Source organism: Lissotriton vulgaris, chromosome 1_1, assembly GCF_964263255.1.
Source record: "Lissotriton vulgaris chromosome 1_1, aLisVul1.2, whole genome shotgun sequence".
Lineage (NCBI taxonomy): Eukaryota > Metazoa > Chordata > Amphibia > Caudata > Salamandridae > Lissotriton > Lissotriton vulgaris.
Window position 1 is genome coordinate 1616664284 of NC_141685.1, and position 27118 is coordinate 1616691401.

At 41.7% G+C, this 27118-nt stretch overlaps 1 protein-coding gene across 1 annotated transcript in view; it reads right to left on the reverse strand.

Moving 5' to 3' along the window:
* The window catches only part of SHANK3 (SH3 and multiple ankyrin repeat domains 3), a 1483929-nt gene that overhangs the window by 143953 nt on the left and 1312858 nt on the right, over positions 1 to 27118 (reverse strand). The window contains exons 20-21 of the mRNA XM_086918824.1: positions 15102 to 15207; positions 3794 to 6119 (exon numbers count right to left, since the gene is read on the reverse strand). Coding sequence (XP_086774950.1) covers positions 3794 to 6119; positions 15102 to 15207 — 2432 coding nt within the window. The remainder of the gene's footprint in view (positions 1 to 3793; positions 6120 to 15101; positions 15208 to 27118) is intronic.

Below are 27118 nucleotides of genomic sequence, written 5' to 3' on the forward strand. Positions count from 1 at the left end.
AATTAAGACTACAAGGACCACAATGCCAAAGTCCATGTGGGCGGGACCTGTATTGAATAAAATTGATGTTCCTAACAGCCCGCTTCCTCCTGTGTGAGCTGCCAGTGATCAAGAGCAGTGAATGCTCGAAACGCGTATGGCTATATTTGGAGTGCGGGGAGCATGCTGAGAAATCCTGCTGCCAGTGGCTTTGTGTGCGTGACCCCTCTATGAGTCAGCATCTTCTTGGGGCAAACTTTGTTTGGAATATGATGCGGCCAGTCCAGTCGCGAAGATGCTCTGCCGCGTGCTAGGCGGCTCTCGAGTGCTTGGATGTCGAGTACTAACCGAGAATGGAGGGGGCCTGAGCCGCTGGTCAATATTAGCGGACTCTCAGCGGTGCTTGAAACGCTTTCCACCTAACAGGAAAATACATTTAAATATGCATGGAGGCAGCGGTATCCACTTGGCTAGAATTAAGGAACTGTAAGGTCTTTTTTGGCTATAATTAGGGCTACAAGGACCACAATGCCAAAGCCCATGTGGGCGGGACCTGTATTGAATAATATTGATGTTCCTATCAGCCCGCTTCCTTCCTGTGTGAGCTGCCAGTGATCAAGAGCAGTGAATGCTCGAAACGCGTATGGCTACATTTGGAGTGCGGGGAGCATGCTGAGAAATCCTGCTGCCAGTGGCTTTGTGTGCGTGAACCCTCTGAGTCAGCATCTTCTTGGGGCAACCTTTGTTTGGAATATATATATATTTATTTTGTCTGGGGTGAGGGGGGTTTGCATTAAAATATTGGAAATCGGATACCAGCGTCCTTGCCGTTTTTCGACTACATAGTCGGATTGTGTTGCTCTATATATATATATATATATATATATATATATACATATATATATAGGATAAGCTGATAAGTTCAACGCCATCCAGCATATTATGACATTCCTAATGCCAGGCTTCACTTAAGCCCTTCAAATCAATGTCTTCGTGCCATCCAATGTACAGTGAGATGTTGGAGAACAAGAGTACAGAATCTCAATGCCATAGTATGCGCCTTAATCTTTAATATAGTGGATGATGACATTTATATCGCAGACATCCCTTCCCTTTTCCCAGTTAGGTGTGATGAAAGGTAAGGGTATAAAAGGATGAAGAGCACACTTGAAAAATATGGCAAACCATGGGTTGTTGAAATTGTCCTTCTAAGAAATGTGCTGTTACTGTAAATCTTCAGAGCTGCAACATGGAAATCAGATGACACATTCTCTAGGTATTGCTGACTAGTCTCTGGTGCACAAGCCATTAGCCTAGTCAGGCAAGCATTTCTCAAAAGTATCTCCAGATGACAGGCGACTGCATTACCCACCTCACTTATATTTTATTACTACAAAATATATTTTAGGGTTACTAGAAAAGGCAAAGTTACTGTGAGGTAAGGCAGTTCTGTAGCAAGAGTATCTGCCCTGATGCATACCCTAGCCTCTTTCATAACCAACCATCCCATTCCGTGACTGAAGACCTCAGTTCTACCCAGTTGACAATTGGTAGAATAGAGCAGAAAAAATAGCTGAGATGGTTCCCATGATGCTGATTGGACTGAGATGGTACAAGCTCAAGAGATGGTACAAGCTCAAACATTTTAAGAAACCCATCACTTTTATTGGACCCTACTTGTCATTTCCTGCCATTTGTGTGTTTATTTGGGGGAAATTCATATTTCTGGAGTCTCACCATACAGATGTGACTCATTACAGGGTTACAAAGCTGGAGAGGATGATGTTTTTTCAACGGACATATCAGCCAACTCTAGTCCTTCAACTGCACACTCTCTGCTAGCAGAGAATTCACAGGGGTAGCGGCAGAGTAAAGCTACAGCTACATGTGTATCATTTACTCCTTTTTTCTTCATATTGAAATAAAGTTTTAGATGGACAAATTCCTTCTTCTCTAGTCGCTGTAAAATAAAAGGGGATTTATGTGCACTTGCCCACATTCATTGCACAACTACTCTTATTTACTCCTTTTTTCTTCATATTGAAATAAAGTTTTAGATGGACAAATTCCTTCTTCTCTAGTCGCTGTAAAATAAAAGGGGATTTATGTGCACTTGCCCACATTCATTGCACAACTACTCTTGAAAGACACAAATGCCAATCTAGAAGTGCAATGGTTGTTAGAAAAGACATTATAAATATTTGTGAACGCTAACTATTTGGGTGTTCAACACATTAACAATCCAGACATGGGACTACAGAAAACCTAGTCATCTAGTGCATTTCTGTTTGGATTCACCTGAAATCTTACTCAGATCCTACATCCAAACAAGGAGGCAAACACCATGGCAGAAAAACATGTAGGCTAGTGGTGGGAGGTAGGCAGTGCAAAGGTCGCTCAAGTGGGAGTTGGAGATTGTGGTGCTCAGTGGACTTATTATGGTCATGATGGGTGGAAAAGGTAGCACCTTTCCCAAAGCAAGATGGCTACCACTACCAGTCTGTCGGATTGAAACAAACCATTCCAAGATGGCGATAGGTTTACTTCCTCTTGCCTTCTAAGAGTGGCATAATAGCTCAAAGACAGAAAGAACTTTACTTCCTTGCCTGGCAACTGAGTGTGTTTGAGGGTCTTTGTCCCATCTAGTTTGCACCAGTTTTTTTCTATAATTGCACCTTTATTGTTTTTGCCATTCCCTCTGGTTCTTCTTCCATTCAACATTCTCCTCTGATTGAGCTTACTATTGATATTCATTTGCGCCTCCTTAGAAATGCTGATCAAATCTCTTCTTGGAGTCTGCATCCTCTTGTTCCCCCCTACTTCCAGGACAGTGAGTGGTATGAATGAATTTATAAGACTGATAAACTATTATTATTCACTGTGTTTACATATGTTTAACAATATTTGTATTACAACACTCCACCAGAGAAGACACCAGTGGTTCTTCCTTCCCTACCACTTTTCCTATTTCTCCTGTGTCTGGTGTACAGGTGTTTCACTTGCTGCACAGGTTTATTAGACTACTGGAAGGCAAAGGGGCTGACTGCTGGTATAGTTGGCCATGACAATTTCCCTCCATGTCAAATGGTACCTGCAAGTGGAAGTGAATGCTGCCCCTTACTCAGTAAATTGGAATATGTGACTTACAGTCACAGATCTGTTGTTTGCTTATATAGGAATCACATACCTGTCTAAACATATTTTGATAATTGAATAAAAACTTTTCACTTAGTTATATGTGCAGCTTATTACAAAAGAAATGTTACAGCAGTATTAAAGTAATACGTTGCTTGTTGTAGATACTTTGATGTCAATGGTGAGTTGTCTGTGAGTTTCCACAAAACCTTTGGTGGGTATGAGCATTGTTGCTTAAGAAAACGTAGGAGCTTAATGTTTGGCATGGATTTCTCAAGAGGACTGCCCCAAACCAGTGCAAAAACTACCAATTTACATATGTAGGTGAAACAGATTAGGAGAACAGGAGGAATAAGATGAAACAGCAAAAGAAAGAATAATAGAAAATTAGGAAGGTGGAGATTGGTTAAGGAATTTGAGCAGAAGAATTTAGCATGCGATTAATCTAATTTTAAGCTAAGATGAGACTGAATATCATTTTGAAAGTATTTCACCCATGTCTTGTTAATATGCTTTGCGCACATTGATGTCTCTTACCTTTTAAGAATTCTCTTGTCTAAGTGAGGTTGGAACTTCATTATCACATCTCCACTTATTTACTCCCTCCCTCTACATGCAGATATTGCCACAAGAGTCTCCTAGTCTATGCTGTTGGTCAGAGACTAGAGAAAGTTCTTACCGTGCAGCAACCACTGGAGACTTTTTGCCAGGATCCAAAGTTGAACCTGTGGGTTCCTCGCCCAATGATCTTGTGTCCTTATTCAGCAGCTGCAGCCGGGAACTGAGTTCACTGATCACAGTTGGCTTGTCTTCTTCTGACCCATGTGTTGGTCTACTCTCTACAGGATCCCCCCATAGCTTGGACCTTCTTTGAAAGAGGTAGCGTGGGCGGCCAATACTGGTAGAGGCCAGAGTGGCTGCGTGTTGCTGGGAGAAGAGCTCGCTGTCCGAAGACTGCTTCAAAAGTGGGTCCCTGAAAGTAACTTGCCCCTTGCTGAGCTGGGACTTGAGTTTTGGCTTAGGAGGCACTGGCGGCTTATCGAGTATAAAAGTTTGTCCATCCGCAAAGGAAGTGTATGTGTCAGTGGGTTCCCCACTCTCCGAAGACAGTGTGGACATGCTGGAGACTGTGGAGATGGTGCTTGTAGTCTCTAAGTGATGGTCACTAGAACTTCTGGTGTCCACTTCTTCCACCCCTGAGTCAGCAGCAGACTCAGGGGCTACGGAGGCATCAGAGGGCTTCCCTGAGGGTGTTCCACCAGTGGTAGAAGGTGCTACTGCTGCCGCTGGTATGGATGGCGTTGTAGGCTTAGCCAGTTGGCTAATTGGTGTGCCAGGTTTGGTGACCAATACTCCATTTGCAAACTCATCCGGAGGAGGCAGCAGTCCAATCTTGGCCAACTCCTCCCTTGTCTCTTCATCACTTGAAGACAACTGAGCAGGTGGCAGAGAAACTGTATATGGCTCTACGTCTTCCTCAGAGCTTCCCTGCCCAAGTGTCTTAGCAGACATCGGGCTGAGTGGAGGCTTGCTCACAGGACTGGGCTGAATCTCCATTCTTTGTAAGTGACTTGGTTCTCTGGGTACGTCAGTAACTGCAGGTCTCTCTTCTTTCCTTCCAAGTCCTATCTCCTCGCCATTACTAGTTGCATGGACCATAATTAGACCTGCAGTCTTCTGCTGGGATGTATCTACTATACTAATTATCATAGTCTTCAAATCTTCATGTTTCTTCTCCTCCTTTTCAGGCTTTTCTGCTCGCATCTCCATCTCTTTTCTCAGTGTAGAAGGGGTTCCCCAATGGCCTTGTATTGGGGACACAGCCCCAGGAGCTGGCTCATAGGCTTTGCCTCCAGGAGAGAATGCAGGTGATATTAAGCCTTCCAACCCTCCCCTTTCTGTTTCTTTGGTTTGGATGTCCACAAACAGGGGTGTTGCTCTGTCAGAATCAGGGCTTTTGACAGGGGTTGGAGACCTTGATGAGCCTTGGGTGGCTAGGGCCCTCTCCCTTGCGGCCAGCGCAAGTGCTAGGGGTGAATTTGGATCCAGTGGTTTTCCTGTAAGAGGATGGATGAAGGTTGAAGATGAACTACTGATCAATGGCTTTAAAGCTGAGACGGGGGAAGGCAGCAGCACATCTCGGCTTCCTAGCAATCGCTCATCAACAGACCTGGACTGCTGCAGGGATGGCAAGTCAGCAGTGGGGGAACTTCCTTCAATAGCCCCCACGGATAGGAAGACAGTGGATTTCCGCTTCTCATCAAGGCGTCGTTCTCTGTCCTTCATTACAGTAGCAAGGGCAGTGGCAAAGGGGCTGCTAAGCTGCTCAGCTTGGGTCATGCCTAACTGCTGTTGCAGGTCCATCACACTTTGGCGAGGACTTCTGCGTGTGGGAGAGGGGTCTCTAGAAAAGCTTCCTGCAAGGGACAGTGCTGCTCTTTCTTGAGCATCCTCCACTTGCAGCTGTTTCACCAACGGAGTCTTTTTCCTATGAGGTTTCGTAGGGGCGAATAAGCTTACATTAAACTGACCCATGTTGGCGTAGGGATTGTCAATTACGCGCCCTTTCCGTTTTAGCTTTTCAGGTGGGGTGGAAGAAGGTCCAGGTCGGGGGATTTCAGTAGGTTCAACTGGGATGTGGGAGGAATCCTGGAGAATTATCATAGAGCGGGCTCGTTTCTGCCTATCTGGATGTGGGATGGAAGTCCTTCCTGGATCATAAATTTCTGCTGTGCTGATAACTTGTGGAAAGCCATGAAGTTTAGCCTCAAGAGCTGGCTTAAAGCTAGATCTTATGGTATCATACACTCTCCCGGGAGGTGGAGGGGGTGAGAAAGATGGTGGTGCAGCTGTGTCATAGTAATAAGGAGAAGGAGAAGGAGGAGAGGGGGCTGCTGTCTGAGGTGGGGGTGGAATTGCTTGTCCTTCTTTAACTGTATCCTGCATTGATGTGCTCCGGGGGAATTTTCCATCCAGAAGGGAGGCTGAAAGTTTCTCATCTTCTCCTGCCAAGAGATGACACACTAAATCAGACACTGTGTACATACATGTAACTTTACATGAAATACTTCATCTGGAGAGTAAAAGTGTAATACTACCATAAGGATATTAGAACTATTTTCAAGTGAGGCAGAGTTCTGATGTTTGCCAGGAAATTATAAATGCATTTAGGGGAGCATGCTAGAATGGACAGATGTGTTCAAAGAGTCTTCACCTAACACAGGAAGAGTGGTAAAACTCAACTGTGAATCTGTGCCATCTTAAAATTGCATATCAAGGACCTGTATGGTGATCTTTATTCTGTCGGTCAGGGTAGGGGACATTACGTCTGCCACCCTGATAGACAAAAGAGCACCATATTTAGAGCCAGCCCAGCAGCGATCTCTGTACCAAATGAACTGCCGCTATTAGATTTGATGGCTCAAAAAGAAAGTTTAAAAATATATATATACTTAAAGATCCCACACCCGGGGAACATTTTCACTGGGCGTGGGGGTCATTATCTTTCTTCCCAAGTAGTGGGGGAAGCTCTCAGTAAATGTAACCACAATGTTCCAGTGAAATCTGATTTTCTCTCATAATCAAAATAGACTTATTAGTCAAATCTCACAATGTACAAATATTCACAAAGGGTCCAAAATACTTTCTTTATTATCATTATGACAGATATAAGTAGAACATAGACACAGCCAATGTGTTTTTTTCCAGAGAGCCGAGGGACTTCTTCAGGGCTGATAGAAAGCACATAAAAGATAGTAAGTAAAGGATAAAATCTTGAGTGGTGCAATCATATATAGCAGGCACAAAAAGCACAAGCATCCTAAAACGCATACAGGTAATCTTAGGACATAAAACCACAAATAAGTTCAGTCCTAACCAAAGGTAGAACACCATATTATAGGATGTTTTACATTATTCCCCTGATACATATTTTACAATTAAATATCATAGGCAACCTTTTTGCATCAATAAGCACTAGATATACTTCTAATAACAAACATTAACTCATTGTCTCTCATTGTGCAATTAACATGCATACACTCATTAATATTTATCACCAATATGGCCTGAATTATAGACATTCAATCTAAATAGGGGGGAAACCACCATTATCCTAATCGTAAAGCAGGCATAATTTGTTTTATTTAAGTTAAAAAGTACAGAAATTCAAATTCGTGACATGATGTTCAGGATTGTCTACGCCAACTATCATGTTAAACCATCAGTCATATTGGCCCTCCTTTCAAGAAATGCCACAAATAAAATCAAGAGGGTTCAAAATTATGTGTTTTACCACATTGATTTCAATCCAAACCTGTGTGTCTATATTTCATCAGTTTTTATCATCAAATGAAATAACTGCAAAAGTCCCCTAAAAAAGATATTATGTTCAAAAACATGTGTATACAAAACTGTAATGAAGTGGCATTTGCTGTTAATATGACATAAAGAGTAACACATTTAGAGAGATTAGATTTTTGTTGTGCGTTATTTTTGTAGCCTTGAGCCGAGTAAAAACAGTGGACAGCAATCTGTACATAACTTCTATCCAAAAAATATATATCATATAACGAAAGTGTCAGGATATGTCTGACTATCCCAAACAGTCAAGAGACGCACCAACAGAACAGCTACATTACATTGATCTGAATAAATGTTGGGTGGTAATCCCTACATGACAGATGAAGAAAAAATATATATCTTGTATAATGAAAGCATCAGGATGTGCCTGACTCCCCTGAACAGTCAAGTAGCATACCAGCAGAACCATTCCCACTCAACTGGTGCATCAGGCGATTTATAAATCAGAAAAATAATTCAATAAACATTATATCAAGCAAACATGTATTGTATATGATCTAAACCAGACTTGATTAGGGGTCCTAGAACTAAGGTTCAGGAGTCCACATTAACATGGTGATATAATTCTTCTAGCACCATGTTACTTATGCCGATAGCTACCTATGTTGACACAGATGTTGACTACTTTTCTAGCTGATATTGAGTTAAAAAGAGCTTACAATTCAGCAAACGTTCTATCTTACAAACATATATTGTGTATCCTCTCAACCGGAGTTGATGTAGTGATCTAAACTAAAAAATGTAAAAACACATTAAGATGGTGATGTAATTACTCAACACCATGTTACTTGTGCTGATAGCTACTTTAACAAGCAGCCTTCGAAATACAAAAATATTACAAGCAGTCACGAAAACAATTTTTTCTTCTTTCGCTGCTGCATCCATAACAACATAAATCACTTCTTTACGAGTTAAGTAATAGGCAGATTGTAAGATGAATTAATTATAGTCATTCATCTTTTTTTTACCTTGTATTTCCATGCAAACCCAGTGTCTGTAATCACATCTCTAAAGGGCACCATATTGGATACTCAGCTTTTCAAGCGATCACTTAACCACACAGGTCTTCTTAACCTCTTCCATGCTCAAGACGGAACGGTTCCGTCATGAGCGTCGGTTGGCCTGTGCTTATGACGGAACCGTTCCGTCATGGTTCCATAGGTTCTTTAGAACCTTCAGCACCGCAGCGGAATTCGTGCAGCGCTGAAGGGGTTAATTTAAATCATGATATTAAAATTAATTACTCTTTCAAGATGGACTCAACATTGCTGTGCTTTAGTTAATGCACCCAAGTCGGTAGTGTACTACTTCCGGGTTAACCTTATATCTTTGCCAAGCATCCATTATAACTCTCTTTAGGCACATGATTACAGAAAGTTGTTTCACATGGATATACAAGGTAATACACATGTATATGATATAACATTTGCTGACCTTTAAGCTGTTCTGTATCTCAATAGCTGCTAGAATAGCAGTCAACACCTGTGTCAGCAAAGGTAGCTATCAGCATTAGTAAAATGATGCTAGAAGAATTATATCACCATGTTAATCTGGATTTCTGAACGTTAGTCCTAGATCACCTGATCAAGTCTAGTTTAAATCAATACAATATATGTTTGCTTGATATAATGTTTATTGAACTATTTTATATATATATATATATCAATCAATCAATGAAAGAAAGCTTTATTTCGGCCATACAGGCCATAACTGCATTTAAAAACAGTACAATACATTTTAGCAAAAGACAGTAAAGTATATCATCATAGAAGCTATATACATTGTTTCTGTGTTTTTTAGTGAAAACACTTTGAATGTGCACATTTTGACTGCATTCTTGGATTGACTCCCTCATACCTGCTCAGAGTTCTATGGCACGATATAGTGTGTTGTACAAAAAGATATATCATTTCTACATTGGCTGTAAGAGGGGGAGCAATGGGACATATTATAGCGAATTATTGTTTCATTAAGGGTTAAAACACCTATTAGGTACTAAAAACGTTGTCTTTATCTAATAAATATTTGTAAAGCAATGGTAGAAATCTGATTTAAAACGACTAAAATTGTATATTTAAAAACACCTAGGAAGTGGGTTAATAACAGTGGGGGTAAACATACAATACAATGTGTGCATTCCATGTTGTTCTGAACGGTGCGTAACATAGCGTAAATAAAAGTTGCTGTAGAGCTAAGAATTTCCTGTGGGGACTTTCTTTAGAATAGCTCAACGAATGCACCACATAGAGTATAAGAACCGCAAGATGGAGAAAAAAATAGGTAGATCAGTCTCATACTTAAAGAGCCTAAACACCTCTGTGCAATGTCTAATCCCCATCTTCCTGCTCAATTGAAGCAACCACCGAGACCTTGACTTCCCATAGGAGGGAAAAAGAGAACGTACATTTCGGTTTCCTCAGCTCGGTCACCCCAGGACAATCTAGTGTGTGGGCGCCCTGCCACTTGTTAGTAAATGTTTGAAGCGGGAGCGCCCCATGTCTAAATTGAAGACAGAGTTTCTTGCTAGAAGCGGTTGAATGTAATCTAGGGCCAATTCTAGCCTGTATTGCTGCTTTACTTCAAAGAACTTAGAAGTTAGACAACCAGGCTGAGTCCCCCGCCATAGTTGGGCCAGTTTAAGTTTGCAAAAGGACTCAAGTAGTGCCTTTCTAGAAATCTTAGAACAGATTTCTTCTGGGGATGTCCACATATTTACCCTCCCGAATGCCTGACAAGTGTTCCTGATATAAGCTAACCAGGGGAGTTTCCCTGCCCCTTGAAGCCTCATAACGTCCTTTAACTCCTCTTTGTATTCGGCTAATTGGGGTGTACTTCAAAGGCGTCGCCAATATAAGAGGGGTCTAGAAGAGCCTACATCTGCTATAGGGCTAATCCCTAGGTCCATCCCGAGCAGTGTTAATGGAGAGCTAGTTGGAAGACCTGGCAATTGCCTAAGAAATAAGTTCAAGCTCTCTCACATTGATAAAGATTTTTTATATATATATAAATTGCCAGACAAATCAGTGGAGTGAGAATGGGTCCTTTGGTATGCTTCTTGACTGTTCGGGATAGTCAGACATATCCCGATGCTTTTGTTACGCAATATATATTTATTTGAGTAGTGTAGGGATTAGCATCCACTGTATTTATTCAGATCAATGCAATATAGCTGTTTTGCTTGTCTCCCTCTTGACTGATTGGGATATTCAGAAATATTCTGATGCTCTCATTATACGATATATATTTACTTGATATGAGTCATGTAGAGATTGGTGTCCACTGTTTTCACTCAGATCGAGGCTGTAAAATTAGCGTATTCCAAAAATCAAATCTCTCTAACTGTGTTACTCTTGAAGTCATATTAACAGCAAATACCATTTCATTACAATTTCTTTAAGCACATGTTTTTGAACATAATACTATCTTTTTCAGGGGACACTTGCAGTTGTTAAATTTGATGAGGAATACTGATAAAATATAGACATACATGTTTGGATTGAAATCGATGTTGTAAAACACATATAATTGAACCCTCTTGATTTATTTGCGGGGTTTGTTAAAAGAAGGGCCAATATGCTGTTGGTTTAACATGATAGTTGGCGTAGACAATTACGAAATTCATGCCACTAATATGAATTTCTGTAGTTTTTAACTTAAATTAAACAAATTATGTTTGCTTTAGGATTAGGATAGTGGCCGTCTGTCTCTACTTAGATTGAATGTCTATAATCTCATGCCTGTTGATAAATATTAATGAGTGTTTGCATGTTAATTGCACAATGAGAGACATTGAGTTAGTGACCGTGGTTATCTATTGCTGATGATGCAACAAAGGTTGCTCTTGAGAAATAATTGTGAAATATGTATCTGTGGAATAATGTAAAAAAACTAAATTCTGTATATTCAGGTGTTTAACTTTTGATCTGGACTGAACTTTTTTTGGTTTCATGGCCCAAGATAGATGGGTGTATGCCACATAGGTACCATGTTTTTAAGCGTGTGTGTTTTTATGATGATTGCACTTTTTATGTGTGCTGTATTTGATCGGCCCCTCAAGATTTTAGACTTGGCTTATTGTCTTTTATGTGTTTTTATCAGCTCTGAAGAAGTCCCTCTCCCCTCAGGACATAATGTGTTTGCTGTGTCTATGTTCTGCTTATATTTGTCAAGATGAGGATATTTGTTCATTTTGAGATTTGACTAATAAGTCCGTTTCGATTATGGAACAATTCGATTTTACTGTAAAATTGTGGTTACATTTACTGAGTGCTTCTCCCACTACTTTGGAATGTTCATTTAAAATCTGGGGTTTCTTTGGGTCGATTAACCTAGGCAGTGTAGCACCTGTATCTTGGAACGACTTTTAGTGCAGTGACATATACCATAACCATTCCTAACCACACAGTCATTAGGTTTGTTTTCTCTTTAATACTGCCAGGCTTTCCCTAGTGGTGATGGATAGAAAAAAAGAATATCAAACTGCCAGCTTTGAATTGGGTAGTCAGTCTGATGTCTTTACTCCGATGCCAGGAAGGGAACAGCCGACTGAGAGATGATGGGCCACCCAACTCTAAATAGAGTGTGCATGATGAGGGTTTAGCCAACAGGATACTCTGATACATTTGTGACAAAGTACCCTGACTGCTAAACTCTAAATCAGGTCCCATGTTTAATGAGAGTATAGGGCTGTGGTAGGACAGGTTCTCCAGCAGTTTTTAATTACTTTACTTCGATTGGAGTAAAAAGTAGAATTGAACTTCTCCAAGAGAGGAACGCCTTTCCAATTTACAAATAAAACCCAAATGGTAGTTAGTTTGACACTTCCTAAAAGATTAACAATAAAATTTGTTGATTATACAGTCTTTTATTTTATTAATTGGAAAATTGGTTCTCTCTATAAAGTGGTCGTGCACAGATATGGAGATATTTAGGGACATATTTAGGAAGGCTTTGTGTCATGCTTGCACCACCAAGTGTGGTACATGCACTACATACAACCTCTAATCCATATTTATGAAGCCACGCAAAGCCACTTTGTGTGGCTGTGAATGGCTTAAAAATATGGAGTAATGCAACACAGTGCAGATTGCTGATTAAATTACTCTGCGCAAGGGAGGCGTTCCATTTGCATTGCAATAGGTGTTCCCACGCAAATCCCATGGTTTATGACACATTCTGGGAATGCACAAAAACAATTTGCCTCCCAGGTGAGGTGTAACAAGGAGAAATATCTTTATTACTCCCTGTTTTTACCTATGTGTGGTACCATTCTGCACCACACATAGAATGAGGGAAACGGCTCGATGGATTGTTTTTGTGCAGAGGGTGCCCCTTTCTTCATAAAATCAATTCTGCCTACAACACAGGCACCATTGCACTATGGTGCAAGGGTACCTGCTTTGGGGTTAGATTGCCGAAACTGCACCAGCGCAGAAGGAAAGTATAGGAATGCGCTGTATTGGATAAATACAGCACATTCCTGTCCTTTCCTTGTGACGCAGGGCAGTGCAGCAAGGTAACTTGCTGCACTGCACTGCCCTGCTCCACAATTCTCGTGAATATGCCCCTCAGTGTTTAAAAACTTAGTTAAGATAAACGTTAAGAAAACTTGTGTAAGTAACTTTATCAAGAATTAATGAAACTTATTTACAGAGCACACGGCTAATCAGCCAGAGTGGCCCAGCGCTAATAGTCTCTAGCTACCTTCCCAAGTGCCCTTAGTTGCAGAACTGCCAGGTTTTACTCTGTTTCCTAAAAACAGCCAGACCCGTTATGGCTCTGAGGGACGCCGGGAGCAGGTTCTAGGCTTGGGATCCCAGAAACCTAAATTATCTTCCTCCAGATCGAGCTCGACGTATCCTGGGTACAGAGGCCAGGCCATTCTTTGAAGACCTCAGAGTTCTGGATTACGAGTAATGGGATAAATTATTCCTGAGGTAGCCAGCACCCACGCCATGTAAGGCTTTGACGTAAGCGCCAAAGAGTTACATTTAATCCTCTTTCTCACTTGTAGCCAGTGCAGGGCACTGAGGTGAGGGACATATGTGTCCTGGGATTTAGAATAAGAACCAATCTCGCCGCTGCATTTTGAACTACCTGCAAACGGTTGAGCAGATACTGAGGCAGACCCAGGTACAAGATATTCGTATAATCTAGTCTGGAAGTCACCAGTGCCTGGACCACAATTGTCCTTGTACTAAATCATGATATATCACTTAAATATACGTTAGCCAATGGAACAACCCATATTAAGGGTTGGTTTTCACTTTTGTATAATTTACTGTACTGAACAAGCATAATGATTCTGAAACATGTTTTTGTTTTCTAATAACAAAAACGCTTTTTCAAACCATATTTTGTGAGACGATTGAGAGTATTTTTAAAGCTATTCATTAGACTGAATTATTATGTATTATTGGATGAACCCTGAATTTTGGATCGTGATTGACTCTTTCTGTCCAATGTACCCACATTTTGGTGATATTGGATAGCCAACATGTAAGTCACCTGTAGGATGACCACATTTGTGCTAGTCAAAATGCTCTACACTCTTGTTTTTTGATCTTCCATTTAACCCCTATGCCACTGGTCAAGTATATCACCCTGATAGCTTTCTTTTCTTAATAAAAAAGGGTTAAGGAGAGAATGTGCACATATGCGCACAGTATTGGGCCCAAGTCATGTTTACATGTGCAAGGCATAGCAATATCGTCTTTAAAAAGCAGTTTAGTTCCTGTCACTAGGTGGCAGGTTAATCATAGGGTAACTGCTAATTCTACACATATCTAAATTATGAGCTGTGCAGATTTTATAGTGCATGGTGCTATAAAATCTGCATACCCGAGATAAATTTCAGCAGGTAAAACATGCTGATATTGTCGGGGTTCTGATTTGAGCATGGCAGAGGCCCTAAATTCTTGCTTCAGCATTGGAGTTACCATCAGAGAAACACGAAATTAGACGAAGGTCTCGATTACGAGTGCTGTGCTAAATTGCGGTACCTGCTGAGGTGCCACATTTATGAGTGGATTGGACTTTTCAGAGGTAAATATCTATATGTATATATCAGCAGGTAAAACCTCCAAAGATTTACCGAATGAGAAGGCCCGGTAAATGGCAGAACATGACGATTTTGGTGCAGAAACCATCGAAATCGGGATGTTGCTCCTCTTTGCAAAGGGTAACGTTCTTAAGAGGTGCTATTTACTGCACACTTTGAATCCTGAACTGCATGGTATTGGCACCAAATAAGCCAAGTGTTAGGTACCCTCAGTGATATAATGTTTTCACTTCAGAACCTGAGGACTTACAGGGACTACATAAACCTTATACCTCGTTAAATCTTCCGAGCCTCCCAATAAGTTCATAGTCTCTGACATACCTACCACGATCAGAATGGTGACTTGAATCTCACAATTGTTGTATTCGGCCACATCCCTTGGACATATCTTTGTTAAAATAAGCCAGTTTAAAAGACCATCCATTCTATGAAATCAGTTCCTTCACAGTCAAAGATTATCCAGTTCTTCAAATGTATTTTTGACTCAAAAGATATTCTTTTAGAGAAAAGCTACCCGGTAGTGGACCGGGTACACACTTGCCAATTGAAGCTTCTATGGTCTTACCGACAGATTTTGTTCGGGACATTCCTTTGGGTAACGAGATGTGTGGCGTCTCGCTTCCTGTGAGGTATCCGGAATGAGCTGCCAAACCCTGGCGTTCAAACAGCGACTAAATGCAGAAAAAATGAAAGCGCTCGGTAAGATTTTTTGTTAGTTATGCATTCTCAGCCAAAGCAGTGAGTAAGGGTAAGGTTAACATATGGATATCCTATTGAGGTACATAGACATACACACAATACACAATATTTAAGGACCACCCACACCATCAGTTCTGCCAGTAGGTCCACCTGATGCAGTAACATCAACTCTCCTAACTTTCAATATTTGTCTTAGGTGTCTGATGAAGATTACTAAACACCGCAGATTCCTCACCTTAGAATACTCCCCACCTTAGAATATTCTCCTGCGTGAGATTGGATCCAGAAAATCTTGAGCAGTAAGTCTGTGCGCCGTTAGGTGGTGTCTTTCAGCTCCGTGTCCTCTTCGTCTATATCAAGAGTGATGTTGAGGTGCTTATATAGGCACCACCCCAGCACGCTGACATCAGTTCCTTTTTTTCTGCGCCAAGAGCGCGGATACGAAGAGGTAACTCTGTCAATTTTTGACAAACTTATTTTGACCTTTTATCGAAATGTTTTTAGATTTCCCTCCAGTGGGCTAGGGGAATGTCGCCTGCAAATCCTTCAGGGTTCAAGCCTTGTGGGAAGTATCACAGGCAGATGTCTGTGTTCGATCCCCACTTGGTCTATTTCTGATGCCTGGGGTCGGGACCTGAACTCAAGGCCTGAGTTGAATGCAAGCTAATGCACTAGAAGGATATTTGTGAGTGGGCGATAAAGTTCCTAGCAGTGCTGCAAAAGAAGGTTCTGCTCCGTTCCTGGTCCAGTTTAAGATCTGGAGACCCTCCAGGAGCCATTTCCGTGGATGATTGTATTTCCACTCCAAGACCTCCTCTTTGAAGAAGCACAAGAAGTGGTTGAAGCGTTCTTTGACTTCAACCTCTTAACCTCATGCTTCTAGGCAGTTTTTCTGATGGCCATTATATCGACCAGGAGGGTCAAAGAGCTTCAGGCTCTGTTGGTTCTCCCTTCAAACACCAACTTCTTCCCAGACAAGGGTATCCTTCGAACATGTGCAGCTTTGCTCCTGAAGGAAGTCAATCCCTTTCATACTGCCCATGTGCCTGCATTCTACGCTCAGCCTCATCCTTCCAAGAATGAGGAGAAACTCTATCGTTTGGACCCTATGATATCTCTCTACTTCTATCCTGATCACACCAAAGACCAGTGGGTTTGCCAGAATGAGGAAGAGTAAGGCTGTGCAGAAACAGACCATCTCCTGATGGATAGTACTCTGCATAAAAATCTGCGGCACATTGAGAAAGAGGCAAACCCCTGAGGGCTTTTGGGCTTGTTCCACCAGGGCCAAAGTCGCCACTACTGTGTTAGTGCAGGATACCTGTCCTGAACATCTGCCATGTGAGAATCACTCCACATGTTCTCGAAGCACTACTGCATTGATAGCCCAGTCCTCTATGACTGGCATTTCGCCTGTTCGACCCTCCAGGACTATTTGGTCTAAGCCAGTATGCGGACCACCTCCAGGGTGGTATTGTTTGGGTATATATTCTATTGTAAGGAATCTGCAGTTCAAAGTCTCTATCAAAACAGCAAGTTACTTACCTTATGCAATGTTTTTTCTGGTAGAGACTCTAACCACAGATTGCTCATCAACCCTCCCATCCTCCCCGATGTGCAGACTGTCACCTTCACCCAAAAGATCCTGTTAGTCTCTGCACACTGGTCAGAAAAAAAACACAGTTTTATGTGTGGCTCCTCGTTTTTTTGTGAGGAAATAATCACAAAAGTAACTGATGCCAGTAAGCGGGCACTATATACGCACAGAGACATCCATTCCAACTCAGCTGAACCAGAGCCTAACAACGCCACCTACCTGTGCACAAGGATACTACTCAAAATGTTACTGATCCAGTCAAGTGCCTGGGGATTATTCTAAGGTGAGGAATCTGTGGTTAGATAGTCTCTACCAAAACAAGTTACTTTTTCATTAAAACCCGACTACCCGCCTGAGTCTATCCCATCCCCTCCTAAATACATTTACTAAGTGTGCACCAAAAATCCATGTTGGAAGGTGGTTTTGTTCACCTACTTTTTGTAAAGAAAATATTTTCTAAAATACTGCAGGGTGACTCTGTGAGTTAACTGCTTGCAGCTGACATATACCGTGGCCTGCAAGTCACCAATTTGCACTCACCAAAACCTACTCAGGCACACATCTTTCCGAGGTGCTTTGTTTACAGTGTTGACAGAGGCCACAATTGTGGTTTGCAGTGAACATATCATAGGAAAAAAGGTACACTGCACAAGTGTGTCAAAAATGTTGTCTGCTGAAAAAATAGAATGAAAAAAGTAGTGGCTGAAAAATAATCGAACATTTCTATTCCTTATAGGGTAAAGGTAAGTGTCCTGGAGCAGGGCCAGGGGGATTCCCCCTTCTAAAGTAGATAAAAGCATTTACAGTGAGGTGTGGAAGAAGTTGGGGGACTATTTCTTTTAATGATTCGGGGAAGGGCAGCATTATGGTGGTAGTAAGAGGTTGGTTCAGAGATGGGTTGTGTTAATGCTACCCTTCCTGAATCCTAAAAGCCCCTAACTAACCTGTAAGGGATGATTGGTGGTGTTTAGTGTTCAGGAATAGGTAACGTAAAGGGATAGTAAGAGGTTGTTAGGGCTTATGGAATGATAGTGTTGAGAAGTAGTCATTTTTTTTAGGGTCTGTGAAGGTTGGCAATAAGGGGAAGTACGATTATTAGGCTCGGGGATATGTAGTGCAAAGATGGTAAGTGGATTTTAGGGTTCCATCCATTTGGGGTCCCTCATCATAGCGCCCATATGTTGGATCTAATGTTTGGCCCAAGAAGAAAAATGCACTCTCAGGACTTCTTATCACAGCTTTGGTCAGATCGTTATCTGATCAACTTTATTGTCATCTATTAATGGGGACCCTGGTCAGTCTAGATCAAATAGTCTCCATTTGAAACATCCCTGGGCCAAACTATTCATTCCAAAATTTACAGACAGTCTTGTGTCAAATGCATGGGCTCAAAATACGACTATATGGCGGATAGGTATAGAAGTTATGTTCAGTGGGTCAACTTGGCCCTTGAAACAGTGCTGCTTTTAAAGAAGGTTGCAGACAGGTATGAACGACCATCTACTCCTTGGCACATCGCCTCTTTAAACGAGGCCAAGTGTGGCTGTAAGAAGCTGAAAAGAGCTTAGTGCGTGGCTTACTCCCCAACTGCCAAAACAGAGCTGAGCCTTGCTCTTAAGTCATAAAAGAATGGCAGACTCGACAAAAGCAAATGCTAAGATGATTACGGCCCTCAGAATTCGTCTAAAGAAATGTTTTTAATAGTTTATCCCTATCAACACCGATATTCTCAGGGACTTGCTGCTGAGTTGCTAAACTATTTCGAGGATAAAATCATTGCTGTATGCAACTCTTTTGTATACTCAGCATCAGATTTTACATCTGAAATGGGACCTGGGGGGGGTTTCCCTTCCGACTCTTGGCACGTCTGATCTAGGGGCCTCGAGTGACAACCTGAACCCTTTAATGTCTGTTGGAATTGTACCGGCAGCCCCTTGCCTAGAGCAGTTGTATTTTCTCTCTGTAGAACAGTTTAAAGAAATTGTCAGTAAAAACCATGTCGGGCTCTCCGGTGGACCCTCTCCACAAAAAGTGAATCCTTTTTGGAGCTAGCTAAACCACTTTTGGATACCTGCGATAGATCTCTAACCAACGCTTGGGTCCCAGAAGAATGGAAAAAGTATTTGATTGTTCCTTTGCTTTAACAAAAAAAAAAACCTTTTCTTTCCAACTTTCGGCGGATTTTATTATTGCTTTTCTCAATAAAAATCCTTGACAAGCAAGTTAACAGACAGATCTTGTGGGTTTTGGAGCAACATCAGATTCTACAGCCTGTACAGTCTGGTTTTCGTCTGGCACACATCACATCACAGAATAATTGCAGGTCCACGTTCTTGATGACCATATAATGCCGGCAGACAAAGGATAGATATCTTTTGGTCCTGCTGCTACTGGACCTGTCTGCTGCAATTGATACAGCTTGCATTCCATCTTGCTGACCACACTGACGGAAGCTGGGATTTATGGATCAGCATTACAATGGTATGAATTCTATTTGAAGGGCAGATGATAGGCTTGCCTCTTTTTTTATCAGAATTCAAGGCATTGAACCAAGGTGGGCCTCAGTTGTCGACACTTAGTCCCACCCTCTTCAATTTTTATATTCGTCCGGTAGAAGCGTTGGTAGAACCTTTCAAGATCTTCAGAAAATTACTTCTTAAGCTGCTTGGCAAGTGCTTCATTGTATACAGCATCCCAACATAATGCCTTACATAACCGAGTGGAGGAGAACCATGTGTTTTTCCCTGCAGTGAACCTGTTCTTCCTCTTCCCAACCCGAAAACATTAAGTGCATTGGGAGGTTGAAACTAAGTAGGATGAGTCTTTTCAAAACGTCCGCCTTAAGAGGCAGAATGGACGATGGCAGCCTCTTCACCTATATGTCTATTATTTTATTTTTTTACAGTTTGGCATAGTGACATTGATAATTTCTGCAGCCACCTCTAGCAGAATCTACTCAAGTTTATCTTTTAAGAAATAGACTACTTAGCAGTACGCAGTTAGCAAAGTCATACATTTCTCTTATTACGTTGCATTCCCAAAGGGTAAAAGTGCTTTGACTGCAAACCTTGGCTGGTGAAGTATCCACTTGGACTGCACTAATCCACCTTTAAACAAGTGGCTACTTTCCCTGGATTCGACTGTTCACCCACTATTCTTTGCAAAGTCTAATCCCATTCCACAGCACAACGTATGGTGTCCTGTAAGTTGTGACTACATCACGAGTAGCCCTCCCGCTCATGAGCTCTAGCTCACTGCAATGCACCCTCCTTGTCCTACTGCCCTATTAAGTACCTGGAGTGCTGCATATATTTGCTCTCTTACCCAGTGAAGACACTAATGGCTGAAGGACATGGACATCTGCTTTTAAATACTTATATAATTCTACCTCTGCCCACCACCCCCTGCAAAGATAAAACACATTCTGGGGCTAGTTCTGCCAACATGGCACCACAGGACTATCTGGACTTTAGTAAACCACCAGCCAGTAGCATGACTTCATGCTCACAATTAGTTTATGATTGACAATACTGTTATGGAAAGCAACATGGTCAATCACCATGTAGCTGCCGTATAGTGACTTGTGGGGCTTCAAGCTTGGAGGTGTGTGTGTGTGTGTGTGTGTGTGTATGTATATATATATATAACACTTCAAGCTGCTTGTGGCATCTAGTGCCCTTCTCCTGTAAGTGAGGACCATATGTTGCTTGATGGCTTTTTGGTGGTAATTACTGGCATATTGTGGGCATTTGTAGAGTAATGGTGCCCAATCCTAACATAATTGTGGAATTCATGGTATTTTAGGCTATTCATTGAATCATGACACCCACACCGGCATTATGTTGCGGCTGGCATAATGGTGGTAGTTCCTTGCATAGTATAATCATCAATGGCATGATGATGCTTAGCATGATGGTGCTGGAAATCCTTGGTATGTGAAGCGCATCCCTGTTACGTGATGATGATAATTAGGTACATAACACATAATATGTTTCCTGCTCAGGCTACCTACCTCCACCAGGCTCCTCACCCAACATATTTAGTGAATGGAATTGCTGAGTGTGAGTAGGGAAATACCCATGTCAAAAGTGTGTCACCTTATGGTAGCACACTCTGGCCCTCCGTTCTGAACACCAACTCCACACCTGGGTCTTGGCTCCACACTGCTGTGGCCATATGCAGGTTCTATGGCTTCTGCATCATACCATCTTTATTGATAATCATAAACTATACTAAATTCACCATAACTAATTGTATATACACCACCTTTTACAGCCTATCCCTAGTCATTTTGTTCCTGGAAATAATGCAATTCCAAATCCAACCATCTTCCAAAAACTACACTATTGCATCTGACCTCAAAATACTGAGATGAAAATTGGAGGGCATGCTGGGAAAGTACAGAAAGAAGAAAGTCCAAGCCTCTAGGGAAGAATTTTCCTCCACTGGGACACTGCCTGTGACTCCAAAGGACTCCTACACAGGGAGAATCAAGGAGAGTGGATCCAGGGAAGAGGAGAAGCAACATGACTGATTGCGCCATTCCTGTCATTTGCATTCCTGTTGGATGTTGAAGGTCTTGATGTAGGAGAAGGGAACGAACATAACTGACATGATCACTGTCAAGGTCAAAACATCTCCTGTAGATATCAACATCATGCTCACCTTCAAAGCACTACTCAAGTTGAGCCATTTAACGTCATGGCATTCAACGTTGGAACATTGTTCAACGACATGTAGATCGGCGGTATGGAGACTGACGTCAAGACACTCCTCTGTAGGAGAAGTTTTCCTAGAAAGATTTTACATCTCTTGCCTTCCTGCCTGGGTTCTCCAGCACAATTGGAGCCTCTTGTCTTTGTTATTCCACCAGAGGAACCTTAATGAATTCCTCTTAGCCATTTAACATACCACCTTTACCTCGTCCCGAGGTTATTGTTTCCAGGTACAAGGCAATATCTGAGCAAACACAAGGAGATGATGGATGGAGCACTGAAACGTTTCAGACACTCACCCCCAGTCACAGATCAGGGTTGAATCCATCAACACTCTTTAGCTCACTTACCCACTCCAGGTCAGACACAGCTATATGCAAATCAGTCTTGACCCTGTGCCTCATGGTTACAGTTCAGCCGAAATGCCAAGCCATGTCTTCCCTGGACCAGAAACAAGCATCCTGGGACCGGTTTCTGGCTTAACACCCCTCATCACCCAGGGTAGCTTGAATCCATTGGCAAAGTGAGCAAGGGACCCACGTCTGGGCATACCCTGCCTACTTAGGGCGAACAAAGCAAACACAAGGAGATGATAGACAGAGCACTGAAACTTTTCAGACACTTACCCCCAGTCACAGATCTGGGTTGAATCCATCATTGTTCTTTTGCTCACTTTGCCATCCCAGTTGAGACACAGCTATATGCAAATCAGCCTTGATCCTGTGCCTCATGGAAACAGTCCAGCCCGAACTGCCAAGCCATGACTTCCCTGGACTGGAAACAAGCATCCTGGGACCGGTTTCGGGGTAACAGCCCTCATAAGCTAGGCTAGCTTGAATCCAGTGGCAAAAGTGAGCAAGGGACCCACGTCTAGGAAATATCTCCCATAAGGAAAAAAAATCCACATTGAGAAAGCAAAGATCAGATGAAGCACCTCAATCTCCACCTCACTTGCCTCAGGTACCTATGGAAGACCATCTACGTGGGAGCACAGTCATAAAATTATGCCATCTCATACACTTGACAGATCATCAGGTGGTTAGGGTTCAAATTCATCATACATACTCACAACCATAACCAGCAAACCATCTATAGATGGTGTCTCCCATGATGGCATCATTCACCGTTCAGGAGGTCCTGGCAAGAGAAGCATGCACACTTAATATTCCCTCGGAATAACTTCAGACAGTGGTATCTGTCAATATGGAGATGCGTCAACCCAGGACAGTGCTTAGAGCTCTTCACCCTTTCTTGCCAGGCTGGTTGACAGGGCAGAAGCAAAATTTGTGACACTCGCCATGACAAAAGTGGTAAGTTTGCGGCTGCTAAAGAAAAATAAACCCCAGGAACAGGACCTGCTGTTCATAAAACAAAATGAACCTTTGGCTCTGGAAACATATGCTTCTCTAGATAGATCGAGCAAGATAATGGACGCTATTGGGAAAAATGTTTGCAGTGTGGTCTCCACAGCACTTAATCCACAGGTATTACATTGGTTCTGAGACAATATGATTGCTCACTAGGGGAGGCACTGCAGGAGAGTGTGGATGAACTTCCAAATGATTGCAAACAAAAGTTTTCGGAGGTTGTGAAAGAAGATTTGCAATCTAACTCTGCCATCAGAGCAGCCATAAATGACAGTGTAAGTGTTTACAGATAGTTCCCATGTAATTATACTGCAAGGGCCATCATGGTAATGAAGTAATTTCTTGAGGATGGATGCTCAGCTGAAGATTATACATCTGCCATTCATTGATAACAACCACTTTGCTCAGCACATGCAGGAAGAAAATCTCTGTATTAAGACAGAAAGCAGATACCCCAAAAGCGGTAGGTTTAGAAGAACACAAAAAAGTCTACAAAACAAGCCACTCGTCCAATTCTTCGTTATTGCAGCAAGCAGAGGGTTTAATCCTCTTGTTACCATACCATCAGCGCCAACAACAGCAGCAGCTGTAGTAATGGATTTAGTCATAACATTAGAAAGGATGCCCCAAGTCCAAGTATGCTGGGCTCCATCATCTGGGAAATTTATCTGGACAACCACCATCCAACTCAAAACAATGACACTCTTTTTCTCTACCCCGGCAAGAGGGTTCGTGGCTCAGCATCTATGAGAGTGGCAAACAAAATTACATGGGACAAGTGGGTGCCCTCTACTGTGCAAGATAGATTCTCTCTGTTTCAAAACACCTCTGCCTTCAATTTCACCTGCGTCAGTTAAAAAAAACAACAACAAAAAACACGGCATTGCCAAAAGTGTGAAAGAAAATTACCTCACTGTTAAATAAGAGGGCAACTGAACCTTTACCCTGCCATCAAAGGGAGAAGGCATCTATTCAAGATACTTCTTCATGGGGAAGTAAGTGCCCAGGTCAGAATTTCTTTTACCAAATAATGCATCAAAAGAGAAAGGTCTGCATGCTGATGCTTCATCCAATCTTTTGTCAATTCAGTAAAGGAAACTGGATGTGCTCAAGATATCTCCAAGACACATTTTTTCACATCCTGACACCAATATCGACTGGAAGATTCTTTGATTTCTAATGGGAAAGAAGAATGTCCACGATGTTTTTCTACCTTTCAGTCTCGAGTATGCACCTTGGACATTCTCCAAATGCATGGCAATGGTAGCAGCTCATCTTTGACGATAAGCACATAAAAGCAAACAATCAAACAAACCTGAAAAAAGATTGTGGTATCTTGGTATTCTCTATGCTATCCTTCTCTACCTCTAATGGAATGTTCATGTGATGCATCTATCAGAATGTTGAGAGATTACAGTTGGCTGGGCTGAGCACCTTGCTGGGTGCTCATGGTGGGGTCTCTCTATATTACTTGGAATAAAGCATCTCTGAAATACATCACTTGTGGACATTTCATCATTACATATTGGCGACGATCTTATGAAAGAACCTACATTTGTCAACTCTAGAAGTACTTCTAACAACTTGAAATTAAGAAAGAAAACTACAAATTAAGAAAGGACCTCCTGCATCAAGAAAATCTACCCCAACTGCCAGCATGACCCCACCAGTGACCTACAATCGGTCGCCCATAGCAGTCTGGCAGTTGTCCTGTGTACCAGTGAGTCTACAAATTTTAAGTTGGAGCTGTGCCCTCACGCTGGGTAAGACTGTTTGTTTTGACTTTGGGACTCACGCTGTATCCTCACATGAGGGTAAGCATTTTATTGGCCAACTCTGCATGTTATCCTATTTACAAGGAGAGTCTTCTTTATGCTGTGTTGGAGTTGTGCCCTCTAATGGGTTAAACCTGAATCGTTTTTGCTCCTGGCTCATCCTGTGTTATGCCTTCACATGAGAATACGAAAGGGAAATTTTACCTATGCCTCTGCTACTGATTGAAAAAACAATTAATGCATAAAGAAGGGTAAACCACCATTTATTAGTTCACCCTGACACTTGATTTATGTCATTTGCTTTTTGTTGAATTATAAAACATTAAGCATTTCAAGCCAGAGAAAGATCATCATCAACTTCACATTATACCATACATCATTGTCGAAAAAGAAAAACAATATATACAATTAATGTGTGAGGAATAAACATACAATACAAATGTGCTCTCAAAAAACAAATCAATATGAACATATCATCAAACAGTTGCCAAAGGACAGTACATAAGAACTGCGATTGACACATAAATTAATTTCCCAGTGGGTAAGCCTTATTTGATACCACCCAACATTCCTGTTCCAATATTACTAAAGTTGGATATTGTTTAACACAAGGAATGTGACGAATGCCTATGGCACAATTCTTTTTGTGAATAAATAAATGCCGACGCGTTTCGAGTCCCACTGTATTAGTCACAGGACTCTCTTCAGGGCAGGATGAGTCCTATCCACAGGAACTGTTTATAAAAAGAAAAAGGGGGGTTATTTTTAGAGAGTGGTCCTCTTGTTTAATCAAAATAACTTGTAAAGAAACGCATCAAAAGATGCAGCATACCTTACAAGACCAGAGATTTACTGGTCTTATTAGAATGTCATCAATTAGCGTGGGTATCAACCTGCGAAAGAGTGAAATATCGTTTGAGTATACTGAATCAGAAATGTAGACTGCACCCAAATTTGTGGGCGGAGTCAGAATCTAATGATTTTACCTTAAATTTGTCGGTGCATCCAAATGAGCTCGAAGAACGAGTTAATTAAACTCCCAATGTCGAATACTCTTTGTGTATCTGAAAAGTAATGTTGAGCGGAGTTTTAATACAACAACCGGGGGCAAGCACTGACTAATACACTAAAAGCCGCAGGATGAAGGCAAATGGCTTACTTGTATCAAGACGTCAGTTAGGCGGGAGGTAGTTACCGCTATCAAATGGCCAGAGTCTGTATCCTGTAAAAACAACGAGAGGGAATAACTCAATTGACTCGTTGTTTTTAGAGAAAGGAATCGAGTCTGCACTCGGAGTGCGGATCAAGCATCTTACCGTTAGTTGTGGAACTTGACGCGATGCCAATTTCTATCGGCGGCGGCTAGGGGCAAAAACGTGCATGCGCGGTTGTGACACCACAACCGCGCATGCACATTTTTGCCCCTAGCCCCTCCCGTTGTTTTTACAGGATACAGACTCTGGCCATTTGATAGCGGTAACTACCTCCCGCCTAACTGACGTCTTGATACAAGTAAGCCATTTGCCTTCATTCCGCGGCTTTTAGTGTATTAGTCAGTGCTTGCCCCCGGTTGTTGTATTAAAGCTCCGCTCAACATTACTTTTCAGATACACAAAGAGTATTCGACATTGGGAGTTTAATTAACTCGTTCTTCGAGTTCATTTGGATGCACCGACTAATTTAAGGTAAAATCATTAGATTCTGACTCCGCCCACAAATTCGGGTGCAGTCTACATTTCTGATTCAGTATACTCAAACGATATTTCACTCTTTCGCAGGTTGATACCCACGCTAATTGATGACATTCTAATAAGACCGATAAATCTCTTGTCTTGTAAGGTATGCTGCATCTTTTGATGCGTTTCTTTACAAGTTATTTTGATTAAACAAGAGGATCACTCTCTAAAAATACCCCCCCACCCCCTTTTTCTTTTTATAAACAGTTCCTGTGGATAGGACTCATCCTGCCCTGAAGAGAGTCCTGTGACTAATACAGTGGGACTCGAAACGCGTCGGCAATTATTTATTCACTAAAAGAATTGTGCCATAGGCATTCGTCACATTCCTTGTGTTAAACAATATCCAACTTTAGTAATATTGGAACATGAATGTTGGGTGGTATCAAATAAGGCTTACCTCCTGGGAAATTAATTTATGTGTCAATCGCAGTTCTTATGTACTGTCCTTTGGCAACTGTTTAATGATATGTTCATATTGATTTGTTTTTTGAGAGCACATTTGTATTGTATGTTTATTCCTCACATATTAATTGTATATATTGTTTTTCTTTTTCGACAATGATGTATGGTATAATGTGAAGTTGATGATGATCTTTCTCTGGCTTGAAATGTTTAATGTTTTATAATTCAACAAAAAGTAAATGACATAAATCAAGTGTCAGGGTGAACTAGTAAATGGTGGTTTACCCT